This window comes from Mesocricetus auratus, unplaced genomic scaffold (assembly GCF_017639785.1).
Source record: "Mesocricetus auratus isolate SY011 unplaced genomic scaffold, BCM_Maur_2.0 Super-Scaffold_100023, whole genome shotgun sequence".
Taxonomy (NCBI): domain Eukaryota; kingdom Metazoa; phylum Chordata; class Mammalia; order Rodentia; family Cricetidae; genus Mesocricetus; species Mesocricetus auratus.
This window is the reverse complement of record NW_024429204.1, coordinates 9,102,650-9,118,009: the sequence shown is the minus strand read 5'-3', so window position 1 is coordinate 9,118,009 and position 15,360 is coordinate 9,102,650. Positions and strand designations below refer to the sequence as shown.

General features: G+C 43.9%; 2 protein-coding genes across 3 annotated transcripts in view; one reads left to right on the top strand and one right to left on the bottom strand.

Annotated features, from left to right (window-relative positions):
- Positions 1-3,127: 3,127 nt before the first annotated feature.
- Positions 3,128-13,061, bottom strand: Eny2 (ENY2 transcription and export complex 2 subunit). 2 transcript variants are annotated; one of them, XM_005072618.4, is made up of 5 exons: positions 12,930-13,061; positions 11,182-11,258; positions 8,459-8,529; positions 7,251-7,325; positions 3,128-5,729 (listed from the first exon to the last, which is right to left on the bottom strand). In XM_005072618.4, the coding sequence occupies exons 1-5, from the start codon at positions 12,996-12,998 to the stop codon at positions 5,653-5,655; spliced, it is 369 nt and encodes a 122-aa protein (XP_005072675.1). In that variant the 5' UTR covers positions 12,999-13,061; the 3' UTR covers positions 3,128-5,652. The 2 variants fall into 2 exon arrangements, with proteins under 2 accessions (XP_005072675.1, XP_005072676.1); XM_005072619.3 differs by having other exon boundaries at positions 12,856-13,030.
- Positions 13,062-13,268: 207 nt separating this feature from the next.
- The window catches only part of Nudcd1 (NudC domain containing 1), a 34,163-nt gene continuing 32,071 nt past the window's right edge, over positions 13,269-15,360 (top strand). Inside the window, exon 1 of the mRNA XM_013115319.3 lies at positions 13,269-13,481. Coding sequence (XP_012970773.1) covers positions 13,367-13,481 — 115 coding nt within the window. The 5' untranslated portion in view covers positions 13,269-13,366. The remainder of the gene's footprint in view (positions 13,482-15,360) is intronic.

Below are 15,360 nucleotides of genomic sequence, written 5' to 3'. Positions count from 1 at the left end.
CCGTGTTGCCAAAACTGGTACCATGTAAAAGACTCTTAGTCATTACCAAGTCTGGTTGCCTGTTTGAGATGCAGCTCTGAGCCCCTCTTGACCACAGCTCTTCTGTGTGTAGGCTATGAGGAAATACTTCCTGGGAGATCTTGCCTTAATGATGCTGGTCTCTTTCTAGTTGCAACTGGTTTTTCCTGCCCAGCTTACCAGTACCGATTGTCCCAGGAAATCAAAGGTCTCATTTCAGTGGCACCGGTCTCTTGTTAAGCATAGCTGATTATCCAAGTCTAGTTGACCAGAAACAACAGATTTAATCTTAAATCAAATTATCACACAAACAACCCCTGATAACTTTTGAGGGACTCTCAAACTTCTTCCTAAAATTCATGTCAGGCCGCCATTGTCTGCTTTGCTCTCAGCATCATCAGCTTCCAAGAACAGTTCATTAAACTTGGACCACTCAATTGCTTTTCCAGCCCAAAGTCCTAAACTCCTTCTAGAGTTGTCCCTGAAGCCAACATGATCAAGTAGGTCACAGCAAGACCCCATTCTCTGCTACCAGTTTGTATCTTTGTTTGCTTTCTATTGCTGTGATAAACCCACCATGGCCAAAATAACATGGGAATGAAACTGTTTGCTTGGCCTATGTATCTGACCACAGTCCGTCATAGAGGGAAGTTACGACAAAAACTCAAGAAGGAGCAGGAACAGGAACCATGAAGGAAAGACACTCACTGACTCACCACACTCACAGTCAAACACATTTTTTTATACCTCTCAGGGCCACCTGACAGTGGTGGCACCATGCACAGTAGGCTGCACCCTTTCACATCAAACTTCAGTCAGGAAAAGGTCCCACCACCATGCCCACAAGTCAATCAACCAACTGTTGGAGGCAATTCCTCAACTGAGATTTCTTTTTTGGCCTACATGATTTTGGTTTTTGTCAGGCTAACAAAAACTACCCAGCACACTTAATCCAAATTTCTTATACTTTGAACATTAAATGGCTCCCACAGGCCCATATACTGAATGCTTTGTCTCTATTTCGGCAGGTGGTGGAGAATTCTGAATGGGGAGCCTAGTTCGAGGAGAGAGGTCCCTGTCCCTTTTCTGTCTGACATGAAGCGACAGCCCTTCTCCACCGCAGACTTCTGCAAGCAACCAAGTTATAGTCCTATGGACATTTATTAATTATCCTTTTTTTGTGGCTCTTACCTTGTCAAAGTTCAACTTTGATATAGGTAACTTTCTAGGAGGGATACATTTTGAAGGATATGTCCTCAACAATAAAACTAGGCCAAATGAAAGTCATTTATTATTACTTAATTCTGGTGGTTTAAGCACACTGTCAAACCAGGCAATAAATATGGCACCGGCTCCTCCACTTAGAAACACTCTAACGGAACACTGCAACATGAGTACAGATGCCACGTGCCTTGATTCTCTGATTTCTTTCTGATTACTACTGTCATTGTAAAACACATCAGCGCATGTCCACAAGTTTTGGGGATTACATATGCTCTGTATTTTTTCTCTGTAAAATAGAACAGAGAATAAAAAGGAAACATTATTCTTCTGGGAACAATGAAAACATTCTCATTTCATTTGTTAAGACTTTTGGGCTTGGGGATGTAGTTCAGCAGTAAGCATTTACCTAGCATGCACGAGGCCCCACGTTTATCTCCTCCACTGTGAGACATACACAGGGTAATGAATTAAAATCTATTTCCCTTTCTGGTTATACATCAGTGACATCAAAGTACTTTGGGAATGGCACATGCTCTTCCTATTTTGGGAACCGTATATGTTCTTTAAGCCAACTTGCTGAATTCCCGAGTCGGCTTCTGAAGCTTCCAGCCTTCTACACCGTATGACAAAGGCATTGTATTTGTATCAAAGGCACACTCAGATGTTCTCACATTAAGTTTTAATCCAATGACCCATTCATCTTGAACAAGCTGCTTGGCCTCTGTATTGGAATTGGGCTTGGTAAAATGTGATACTCATTGAGTCCCAGGGAGGATCAATGCATGGGTGCCAGGAGCCCCCTTGTGGCTGACGAGTAGAGTAACCAAATCCAGTTTGCAATCTGGAATAAATGTGAAGAACATACTGCACTTACTCGCCGTGAATCTGCTAGTATTTTTCTTGCCGTTGATTCAGTTAAAAAAACCACTTTAAGAATTCTGTTAAGTACTAGAGACAGAAAGGTAAATGTGATACAGTCCAAGCCATAGAGGTGGTAAGAGTTCGCTAAAAATAGGTAAATTTCAACTCTCCTTAGTAAGTGCTATAGAGTGAAATTAGTCCTGGGAACCAAATTTGAATCATTCAGAAGTATGCACCTAACACTGAACTACTCCCCGCCCCAAAGACACCATTTTTGTGTGCATTTCACAGTAGCTAATGCTACCTAGAAACTCCCTGACACAAGTGTAGTAAAACACATTAACTACATGATTTCTAAAGTTTGTCGTAACGTAAATCTACATGCTCTCACTACCCTATCAGTATTTAAGTCTTTATTAATCCAGCAAGGATATTATATGATTTACTATCCAAACAGAGAAACCAAGGCAAGAGTCCTTCTTATCTGTTAATCCAGTATCCAATAAGTCCAGAAACTGAATGATCTGATTTTACTTAACAGTTTTCTTGGTAGGTTCAATTTCTGTCCCAAGGTTGCTAGTAGAAAATAGGTAGAATTTTATAAAGTCCAACACAAGCTAGGTTTCTTTAAGGGTCAGACACATGCAGGTGTGTGTGTGACACATGCCCCCCCCCCACACACACACACAGAGCAGGCGGGATCAATTCCAACAGCAGCTGTTGAGGAGCTGTCACAGTTCTATCAAGTTATGTAAAGTCTTGTATCCAATTACCAACCCCCGGCATCAAACAGTCCCTGGCTTGGCGCTGCTTAACCCAATGATACACTCGTAATGCCCTAAGTGATGGTGTAAATAATTGAGTTGGGTCTTCTTTTACCCTATAAAGGAGGGTACAGTGATGCTGATTATACTACCCCAGCGCAGGCATGGAACAATGAACCATGCTACATTTTCAGCCCTGAGTGTCAAAGGGTGAAAGGGTTTCAGTGTTCCTACTTTGCATAAATCAAGGAGAGCCAAAATGTTCACAAAGTTGATTTATTTACAAATACCAGTGATGCTAGATTCCATCTACAAGACATTTATAAGATGCCAAAGAAAACAGTGGTAGGGGAGTCTTAGCATTATTTTAAATCTAGACTTAGTTATGGGCCCCAGCGGTGGCACACACCTGTAATCCCAGCACTTGGGAGGTAGAGGTAGGAGGATCAGGTATTCAAGGCTTACCTCGGCTACATAGCAAGTACAGGGAAAGCCTGGATTACATGTGACCCTGTCTCAAAACAAATGGCAAAACCCAAAAATAACATAAAAAGCAAAACACACCTTCAAAAACCAAATCTATGCTCTTAACTTAAATGTCTACAAAGTATTGTCGACTTAGCAATTTCTCCCATTAAGATAGTTCCAAAACTTGGTTATTTTTAAGTCTTTTGGGATATTACAATAGTATCTTTATAAGCCCTTTCCATGTGTTTCTATGTACAGAATTATGAAGAACTACCCCTTATTTCTAATATTTTCTGTTTACCATGTAAGACTATTTCCTTTCTGAAAACTGGTGACAAAATGAACACCCTATCAATATTTTAGAACATTATGAAACTGAAACAAAACATCACTTTGGGTAAGATTTTGTGTTTGTACATGTGTCAAGACCCAAATACATATTTTACATAGTTACTCGACTCGATGAGATTTGAACTCATGACATTGTGGACCATGAACCGACAATTGAGAAGACCTTCCTCAATTATACCCCACTTCTTAGGACTAGTTCATGTTCCTGTAGTGCACACTGAATTCATCCATTCCCTTACCCATTCATTCAGCAATTAGCATCAAACAATGAAGACACGTTTCCTCCCCACCAGATGTACCATGCCCAGTTCTCAGGATTCATGTTCAAGGCCAGAATGGGTTTTGAGTTTGGTTATCTGGCCCATAAAGGGACAACCTATCTCAAAAATCCAAATAGTAATCAGTGGTAAGGAAATGAAATCATAGGATTTTCAGAACACTTCAAAGCTCAAGCTCAACTCTGAAGGGAAAGTACTGAGTAATGAGGACTTGAAGGCCTTCCTAGGTTGACGGGTTTTGAAAGATGCTATGGGATAGAACAATTTCCTATGTTGGAAATGCTACAGATGGACCTAGCTATGCTGAATTTGGACATCATCCAGTACTCACATTTCAAGCGGGAAAAAGTGATCAGATTTGAATTTTCTAAGGCCACATAGGCAGTACCAGTAAAGGAGACAATGGAGGCACAGAGGAGTCACTGCAGTCACTAGGGTGATGAGGATAATCTCACAGCACTCCTCAATCAGCAAATGTAACACAAACATAGGGTGTTGCAGAAATAATCCCATCTCTTACCTTCAGAAATAGCATTAACAATCAACTTGAGCCGTCTGTATCTGAGGGATCCCATGAATAAGGAACACATGTGTAGTTACGAGGGGGGAACATTACTACTTAAACGTATTGTCATTTTAAGATGTTTGTCTAATAGCCTAGGAAGCAGACTCATTAATGGGTATATGGGCATTGAGGCTAGAATTAAGTCTGGCTTTGAGGAACTTAGCCATTTATCAGTCTGTTGGTATTTGAAGCTATTGTCAGATCCATTTTCTGGGTTTCAAGCCAGGGAAAATATATTAAGTAGAGGACTCAGTAGAAAGTCCTACAAAACATGACTTAAAAGTTCCATAAAGCAAAAAGTTCGACAAAACCAAAACAAAACCCATTAAAACAAAATCAAAAAACCCAAAAGACTCAAAATAACAAACGAAAACAATCAGAAAAGGATTTGCAGTAGTAGGAAGCAAGGTTCTGAGTGGAAGGATGGTCGACAGCATCTCTGTGTCAAAGGTCACGTGAACAGACAAGAGTCCATTACATTAGATACAGCAATCCTGATGGAGGAGGAAAGCTAACGGGTAGAGATTATTTCCCATTAACAAGTTCTTTCTTGACCTCAGTGTATGGGGATGCAATTTAGAGATTCTGCAGTCAAAGTTCAGATGAGTAGGATGGTGTGCAGCCAGCTTGCAAGTGTTCTGTCTTCCACTAGATGGTAAAGTCTTTGAAGCATAAGGAAGGCACATACAGATAAGTAAGACCCAGTCCTAACGCTCAGATTTTGTAAGAAATACGACACAACAGGTAGCAACTATGAGAATTCAAAAAAGGAACATACCATATGTAGACAACCCAGAAAGCCTTCTCAGCTGTTAGCACAGAGAATCACACATATAAATACTGGATTATAGTAAGTAATTGCTGGCATTTTCTCTCAGCATATCTAGTCATTCAGTAATAAACAGAATTCCATTTGTTCCAAAATAAAAAAATTGAAACTTATTCATGAGATATTTATTAAAATAACACATTTAGGGAAAAAATCAATACAATGTATACATCATTACTGAAAACTGTATACCATCATACAAAAAAGGACTTTATTTTGGGAAATCAATTTCTAATTTATGGCAAGTTTTACTTTCAGAAATAAATCCACAGAACAACACATTCTAGTTCTCCCTTAAAGACTGGCGTGCTGAGCAAGGAATGTTCTTATTCTTTGTAGGAGTTCCTTCTTTACACTGTCAGGTACCAGGGCTGAAACATAAAAACCAAACATCAAAGTCAGAGGACTCCAGTGAGCACACATCAATATGACGTAATATTTTATTACAAGTTACCAATTCAGGGATTTCACACAACTCTCATGGTCGAATTAACAAACAAAAAGATGAAATCAGGACTTAACATTTAAAACCTAAACATGTAGCACATCAATAAGAAGCAAGTCTGGGAATTCTTTAAACTAGATACATACAAGTCCATTTGAAAATACACAGGTACGTCTGACTTAAACAAGACTGACACCAAGCCAAGTCACCTTGGTAGAATCTGAGTATAAAGTCATCCAGAGAGCTGGAGGGAATTTCTATTTGGGGAAGGGGTGAAGGAATAGTTTATAACCTTCTTGAGGTGGTGGCTAAAAGAATCTATCCATGTGTACAAAATACATTCAACTTTTCTTTAAACAAAGGCCATAAATCTGAAGAAGTGGGGGAGGGATGGGAAAGAAGGAGAAAAGGGAAAGAAAAAATTTTGTAAATATAATCTTAAAAAAGGTTAATTTTGCTAGATATCAATAGAAAAGCTACAAGATAGGAACATATCCAAGATGGCAATGCTGAAGAGAAACAGAGGACACTTTCTTACTTAAATAAACAATGTTAAGCAATGTTAACAGATGGGGGGGGGGAGAGAAACAGAAATCAGAGAAACTAGCCTAAAGTATAAACCCCAACAAATATTTTTCCTGAGGCATACATGAAAAAAACAAAAACAAAACAAAACAAACGTTTTCCAGTTGTAAATAAACTTTAAGAAAACAGACCATGGGTTTTTATATTTCATTCTCAATAGGGAATTTCTAGTCTGTAGTAATTTCAGACATTTATTTTATAAGCAGGTGATTTTGACTGTGACTATGTGTAAAGACATCCCATAACTCAGCTAATTTAGATGCTTTCACTTCTAAGTCTTAAACATGTATCATTCTGAATTACCAAATTCTCGATCAGACATTCAAGAGAGACTTTCATTTATTTTTAATAAGGAGAGAGTAGGACAATGACTCAGGACTGGAGTAAAACTTTGAATTATTAAATATTTACGTGGAATCAAGCCTTATCTAATAAAGTTTATAAATCCAAGCTTCAGGTGACATTTCCCTGTATAAAATCTCAAGTCAAAAATGATCTGCCTTGCCGGGCGGTGGTGGCGCACGCCTTTAATCCCAGCACTCGGGAGGCAGAGGCAGGCGGATCTCTGTGAGTTCAAGGCCGGGCTGGACCGACAGTCTCCAAAACAATACAGAGAAACTCTGTCTCGTAAAAACAAAAAACAAAACAAACAAACAAAAAAATCTGCCTTACCAACCACCAACCTAATTCTGCAAGCAGTGTTTGTGTTTATTTATCCTGATTGCTCTAGCTAGCTCTAACAGTCAGCTACGCAACCGTACTCTTAAAACTCTTCCTTCAGGAAGAACAAATCCATGACTTTGCCAAGGATGTTTTCCTACAGAAAGCCTTTATTTCCCCTGATACAATTTGTGCTTCTTACCTCTGCCTTTTGGAGTGATTTCAGCCACCAAGTCATCAACAGTAACGTGTTCTAGTCCTTTTTCTTTAATTACCTCTTATGCAAAAGCAAAAAACAAATCATATCATTTAAAATCATTATCTGTAAGAAAGATTTTCATAGAGGAAGGATTAAAATCATGTTTTTAGAGTATAGATTGGTCTTTAAATAAAAAGAGGACACTTCTTTTTCAGTGACCATTTATAGCCTCATAAATGTATTAATCTCCACATTATATACAGTTGCCTCATCCTTCCTCTAAATAACTTAGGCAAACAAACAGCTGGAATACTTAGCATAAATCAGAACCCTGTAGTGTCAAATCTAACTTCTGTAAAAAGCTGGGTGGATGTTTATAACTCAACAGGTTTTACTATGATTAGATTAGGAACTAAAATGTATTATTGGAGCCTACTTTATAACTTTATAGGCAAGAATTAAGATGGGAGAGGTAGCTTGCTCTTTTTTCTCTTCTCTAGACGGGACCAAAGGAAATGAAGAGGGACTACAATCAACATTTGCTGGGACCCTGTTAGCTGCTGACAACTTTCAACACTCACAACTTCTATGGCCAAGGTGAGGAAGCTGGAGTGCAAAGAAGTTCATTTGTACGAGGCAGAAAACGAACTCCAGCAGTGAAGGTTTGCACGACTCAGTTTCCCTCTTTCACTAACTTTCCAAAATGCCTTAGAACGTAGGAAAGACAACTCATTTCACTATACGAAAGGTTCAGCCAGAAAGGGAGTTCATTTTAAAAGCACATGTAATATCAACAATAGCTACCAAAACCAGAAAAATCTAGTATTTTCTACAATCCGCTTAATCCCCTGATAACACCTTTAGAAAACATATGATACTATGTCTATCAAGCACCAAGTACTAATATTAAGGAAAGTACATCAGGATTACTCCCCTTACCTAAAAACACAGGCCACCAGATTTTGGCCCCTGAGGATCCTTGGTACTTATGTTTCACTTTTGGAAAATATGTGGAAAATTCTAAAACTTCAGGAATTCAGCTAGAAATATTACCGAGAAGGAAGCTCTCACCACAAGACTTGATTTCCTATTTGCTTACAATGATGCTTGACGACCTACGCTGTAAGATGTGAACTATACTGTCTTGCGATGGCTCCCAGACCCACCCAGTTCAGAGCAAGAGGCACAGCTTGTTTAAGTGAACTGATTACCTTTACAGTGTGCCTTCAACTGATCCTTCCAGCCGCACTCGATTAATTTAGCTCTCAGCAACTCTTTGAGGCTGTTTAAAAAGGAAATGTTTCCAAATTAATCCACGCGAGGTACTTTAGACAGGAATGTCTGAAGCATGAAGCAATGTACTAGTACAAACTGTTCAAGTAAAAGCCCTGCTTTCTGTTCCCAGACCTTAACTGGGGTCTACTCCTGAGTCATTAATTAGTGCTCTGCTGTTACACAAGCCAGTTCTTGGCCTCACTTATCTTCAGGGTCCAAATGCAGCCGGTGACTAGTCTTAAGCTGATCCATGGCTCTCCCCACTTCCCGGCTTCAGCAGCTGGCATGGCTATTGCAAGTTAATTAACAGGGGTTTCTTCTTAATGCTGAGAATGCTTACCAATTAGTGACAAAGAAAATATTTTGCTATCCCTTTGTCACACCCAGTTCTGTAAATTCAAAGCCCATAACTGAAATAATTTGTTTAAATGTGTTGTCTTAAACTTTCCCTGCAAGCCACCCCTTTCAATATCCCTAAGGATACACTGTGCGATCCGCCTATCTTGATGCCTAATGGGTCTTTCAGTTGCAAGAGCCAAACCTAACTTCGCTTTCCCTCCCACTTTCTCTCCTCCTTCAATCTCATCCTTCTGGTTCCTGGGGCTACAACTTGGGAGTATCCTACATCTCGATACACATGACATGTATGAGTCAATCCTGCAGTTTCAGCTTTAAGCCTCTGGGTCAAGAGTCTCCTAGTTCCAGTCACCATCTTTTCCTGTCTGGACCTACACCTAACATCCGTCACTACCTCCCTGTCTCCTGATCGCAACATTCTCTTCAAATGAAATCTTCCAGTGCCTTCCCAATTTACCCAGGGCAATATTCTCAGATTCTGCCACAGACCAAACACGCTCTGCCTTCTCATCCCTTACAAGAGATGCTTCACTTCTTCTGTCTAAAACATCACCCTCCCTGCATAGCCCTTGCTTTACTGTTTCCTTGTGTGACATATTACACAGTGATGATGTGTTTCCTGCCATTAAAATGTAAATCCCGTGAAAGTACACTTTGCTACTCTATCCCAGGCACCGACAGATGATGGTACATGATACTGCATGATTAAAAAGAAAACTCTGATTCTCTAAATACATTACTATCACCCCAGCACTACGTCTGACACCTCTTTCTTCATATGTATGTCTATTTTTCCTTTCCATTTTGAAAAGGGACACAGGTACATTCTCCTTTCCAAATTTTTGCTTCTTTTGACCTTTACCCCCATTACCTTTCTACCATGTATCTTGGCCCCTTCAAATCTACATTCATACAGCCAAAATAGTATCCCTACAATGAAAATGTAACCTAGTCATTCCCCTTTCAGAAATTCTTTCTAATTCCCATTATCTAAGGATAAAGACAGCAACAATGCTTGTGCAAACTCAGGTCTCTGCTCTGTGACAGAAGAGCAAGCAACACTCCTGTGTCACTCTCCCTACACAAATCTGGACAAGGTTCCTGTAATGTGAAATACGACCTGGGCAAGGCTGATCATAGCTCGCCTATTACCTAAGCAAGATGTAATCAAGTGAGGCTCTTTGCTGAGAAAGGTACTCTGAGCTGGTGGAATGTAAATTTTGAACTGCTAATCTCTGCCACCTGTGGGTAGGGCCTGTTTGAGAATAAAGACAACAAAGGAGAGGAGAGCTGAGAGAGGAAAGGGTAATCTGGCGACAATTTCTAAGTGCCTGAACTCAACGATGTAAAACGCACCTTCAAATCTCCAGTGTTAATGAGATGGTTAAAACAGCTTTGACATTCAGAATGTTGTCAATGGACGAATTCTCACACAGAACTGCACACTGCTGTCCACTGCCCCAGCCACAGCTCTCACACTTTCCCTGGAACCTGCAGCCCCCAGCACTCTTCAGGTACCAAAGCTCTGCGGATCCTGTCCCACATGCCTATAGCGTCCTTTCCCTTTCTGACTAGAGAACTGCAGAATCTTCTGCTACCCCGGGTGAAATTCTTTCACTATTGAAATTTACCCACTCACCTCCAGGCGAAATGGAAGAGGGTCCTCTGTTCCTGTAGCTCATCTACACTTTGCTTTTCTAAATTCTATTAGCCTGCTCTGAGAGCCTTTCCGTGGTTCGCAGTCCTTCCTCTCTCTAAACATTTGCTCCTTAAATTAGGGCTTATGCATAGCATTACACAGTGAATATACAAAGGTAATTCTGCCCTGGAACCTGGATTACATTACACTGAAGACCATAAACTAATGGAATAACAGTGGCTACAAGAGCTAGGATTTGCAGATACATAACTGGATATCGGATAAGAGGAAGAAAGCACTTCAGAAACTAGTAACGGCACACACTGCTCAGTAAGGGCACCAGGTAACGTAAACTGTTGGTTCTGGGTTAAACCCTGGGCGATACTCTCCGGCTGCAGTTTGTGTCCGTGTTGTCCCCTCTCCATTTTGTTAAACGTGCTTTGGCAGCGTCATTTCCTGCTTATCTTTGGACATGACTCCAAATCTGGCAACGCTGAGTCAAACTATTGTAGATGTTAAGAACAGAAAAAACCTCTGGGAATCTTCCCTTTTCTCTAGTTCTTTCCAGACAGGTTTTATCCCTCGGACACTAGAAACTCCTCCAACATAACAGAACCGTTACAGATGGCAAAACCTAGTTAATCAATACAGTTGGTTACTCACCGTTCTCTTTCTCCAGTTTCTATTAACTTTTGGTTAATCGCTGCTCTCATCTGCGCATCTTTGTTCATCTTGCTAACCTGGACATCGACATGCATTTTGAGATACACAATATTTAGAAAACTGTTTCCTTCTGAGTCCTCTCTCTAGACAACCATCCTAACAACACAGTGAACATTCTAGCAAGGAGAGGACGAGAATTTCCAGCATGTTACATGGTATCATTATCCTTAGTCTTATTTCATATGTGCTATGGTGTCTCTCCCCTTCCCTTCCATGCTCTTTATTAATGAGCTTAGGGGACAACTACTATGGTGACATTATCTAGCACTTACTACCTAAATCTGAGCATATTTAACTCCCAGACATCCTCTGTGAACACAACTGTGTTTTACAGATGGGAACACTGAGGCACAGAGACAGAAAACGGTGATGGGTGGATTTGAACTCAGCTCCTCAGACGCCAGGAGCCCCAAACACCTCATTTAGCGGTACATCAAATAACTGGCCACTGCTCATTTCTGCATCTTCACCGCGGCCAGCCATGCAGTATGTATCCCAACAACAACAGCAGCAACAACAACAAAAAGACACTATTATGAAAGAAGAAATTAGACCCCCCACGTGCTTCACTCTTGACTAAAATTCACTGAGAATTAATTGCAAGTGCCACCCTAGCTGGGGCTTTCTGTGCCCACAAAATACACTTAGGACTGGAAACCCTTAGGATAAGGGAAACCAGATCTCAAACTAGTTCTTAATCGAGAAAAACCCTCCATTTTCATTCAAAACAACCAAATGCCTAAATCGGTGTGTGTGTGGGGGGGGGGGAGTTAAGAAAAAAAAGGGCAAGATCTAAGTTTTGAGGGCATTTTTGCCATCTGAAGGTTCAAAGTCACAATCAGGTCTAAGTTACTGTCTCCCCTACGTCGTTGTCACTAACTTGAGACGACTCGAGTCACTTGCCCACCTCGCGTCCGCGGGAAAAAAAAAAAAAAAAAAAAACCTCAAAAGACCGACAAAACTCCAGAGTCCCCAGAGGGGTTGGGTTGGGCACCGGAGGGCGAAACCACCACCACCACCACCTCCACCAGGTTTTTAACGCTTGCCTTCTGCAGTGGGAGCTTCGCATCCTCCCTCCCCAACCCCCACCGCCCCCAACCCCAACCCCCAACCCCCAGATAACTGCAAAGTTTGCTCAAGACCCAGGGCGAAGAACGCGGGCGAAAACTTCACCTCCCAGGGGCTGGGGTGACCTTGGACAAGTAGGGGTAAAAAAAAAAAAAATCCCTCGAGGCCTCCGTGTTCTCGCTGGTCAAACGGGGGGAGGGGGCGCCCGCGGGGGAGGGGCGGGTGACCCTCGGGGCTGTGACATCCTTGGGGGGTGGAGGGGAGAATGCAACCCTGCGGGGGGACAGCTGGAGAGGCGGGAGGGGAGGAGCCAGAGCACAAAGCGAGCCCTGGCTCGGGGCCAGCTCGGGGCAGCACGCTCGCCCTGCCTGCCTGCCTTGCCCCGGCCGCCCCTGCCCCTGCCCGGCTGCCCGAGAGCCCTGCAGGCCCCGCGGGCGAGCGGGCGAGCGCGGCGGGGTCGGGGAAGCTAACGAGAAGACAGCACATCGAAAGGAGCCTGGGCTGGGCCCGGGTCCCGGCCCCTGAGGACCAACGGGCATAGCTCACCACCATCACCGCGGGCGAGGGCCGTCCCTTCCCAGCGACGAAATGACCCTGGGCGCTGACCACCGTTTACCTACCACACTCTCTTGGCTGCCCGGACTTAGACCCTCAGTAGCTCGGGCACCTAAGCACACACACACACACATACAGAGAGCTAGAGACCACGCATTTCCGGAGGCGGGGAAATACGGCCACCCTCGCCTATATAAATGTGAGAATTCAACTGAGCGCGGGCCGCCTTCGGCGCGCTCGGGCCTCTGGGTAAGGTAGTCCGGAGACGGGTCAGCGGCAGGGCGTCCGGGTACGGGGGGAAACTACGTTTCCCAGCATGCAGCGGGGCCGGCCGGCTCACGGGCACTACATTTCCCAGAAGCGCCGCGGCGCCGCGGGGGCGTCTGGGATGGGAAGCACGCCGCTTTCCCACCCTGCGTTCCCTCCCGGCGCGAGGCGCGCAGCTTTCAACAAGAGCTTTATTGGTTCCTCTCGCCGCGCTCCCCCCCCACCCCGGCACGCGATGGAGGCCGCCCATTGCTCCCTGCGGGTGAAGAGACCCCTGCTGGACCCCCGCTTCGAGGGCTACAAGCTGTCTCTCGAGCCGCTGCCCTGCTACCAGCTGGGGCTCGATGCAGGTGGGATGCGGCGGCGCCCTTGGGGTTCGGCTGCCAATGGCGCGACCCTGGCCGGCCTGGCACGCCGGCCTTCCGCGCGAGGACCCCCCGGGAGCTCCCCTGCACCCGCAGCCCAAGAGCCCGGAGGGGCTCCCCCGCCCGTGCGTCCCTGCTTCGGGCTGCTGCTGTGGCTGCCTCTCCCTCCCCGAGCGCCTTGTGCAAACGTGGTCTCCGGGAAGAAGCCACACCTCCCTGGAAAATCCCTCTCCTTCTGACGCATCCCTATTTCTTGGGAGAAATTTTTCCACGTTCAGCGAGCAGTTTCAAGTACCCAGGTCCAGACACACACACGCGCACACACCAGGTCCTGACACTCACGCACACAGACACACACACACACACACACACACACTCCCACATTCAGTGAGCAGTTTCAAGTACCCAGGTACACACACACACACACACACACGAGAAAAATTTCCAGGTTCAGTGAGCAGTTTCAAGTATCCAGGTACACACACACACACACACACACACACACACACACACACACACCCACACACACACACACACACACACACACACACACACACACACACACCCTGCGATTTATTGAGGGGAAGTAAGTGATGTAGTGCCCTTGCTATTTTGCTACTTTGTAACTGGCCAGAAGCTACTCTCATCTTCCTTTTTTACAACGCTAAGAACTGCAGTTTTGTTAACGAAAGCGCCCAGAGGTTTTGTGTTTTTAAATACATGCCTCTGCGAATTCTGGTTTTGACACACGTTTTTCCCAGGGTCTCCCTTTGAGAAGGATCCAGAAGGATCAGTAGACGTTTGTGCATCCAGCAGGGGCTGATATTTGTTTGTTCGTTTGTTTAGACAGAGACTCTGTAGCCTCGACTGTCTGCCTTGGCACTTGCTTTGTAGACTAGGCTGGCCCGGAACTCACAGAGGTCCAGCTGCCTCTGCCTCCCGTCGGCTCCCCGTGGCCCCCATGCAGCCCAACAAATGCCTGTTTTCTAATTTGTTTCTTCAATTTAGAAGTGATTGTCGTGTGTCTGTTTTGTGTTGCTTTATGATGATTACAGGATCGGAGTGAAGCAGTTCAGTGCCTAACAGATCAGACTCCATTTACGAAGAAGCATCTAATTACAGTCATGGGCGAGCAGTGATAGTGATGTGAGCAGAATGTAATGGTGCAACTCAGTATGTTTGCTCAACCTGAAATCTAGAAAGGCTTCCTGGAGGAGTCAGTAAGTGAGTGATACAGGGATAGGCAGGTCACTGGTGGACAATCTAAAAGAGCTTTCTTTTACTCTTTCTCTTGAGTGTCTTGATAGTTTTGTCTCCATGCCAATACATTATAACTGCTGTGTTCAGTTAGCCAGCTCCCGGGGAACAAAACACCTAAAGGAATAAAGCCTGTTGGCTCAAACCAGAAGGTGTTGTCGCTGTCACATGCACAGGTCGGCAGGTCCTCATCCGCCCAGGGCTCATTCCTGCATCCTGCATCTTTGCTCAGTTACGGGTTGGCACAGACAGTTCTGGTCGTCTTGGTTCGACTTTCTAGAGGGCTTGCTGGCTTGTTTCAGAATTGGGCAGACGGTCTTGACTTGAGTCCTCCGTGTGGTTGGTCCTCCTTCAGCAGGCCAGCACAGGCCTTTTGCAGGAGGTAGGTCACAGCGCACAAACACTGTTTTCAGTGTGATCTCAACGAGTTTCCACTTGTTCTGTTGGCCAAAGCAAATTAAGTAAATGATCAAATCAAGAGTCGCAGTTGGACGGCCCTAGCAGAGCGTAAAGCTCCAAGGTGATAATTTTCCTTTATTCATACATCTGTTGAACATCTGGATTGGTTCTGTTTCCTAGCTATTGTGAACAGAGCGGCAGGCAGTGA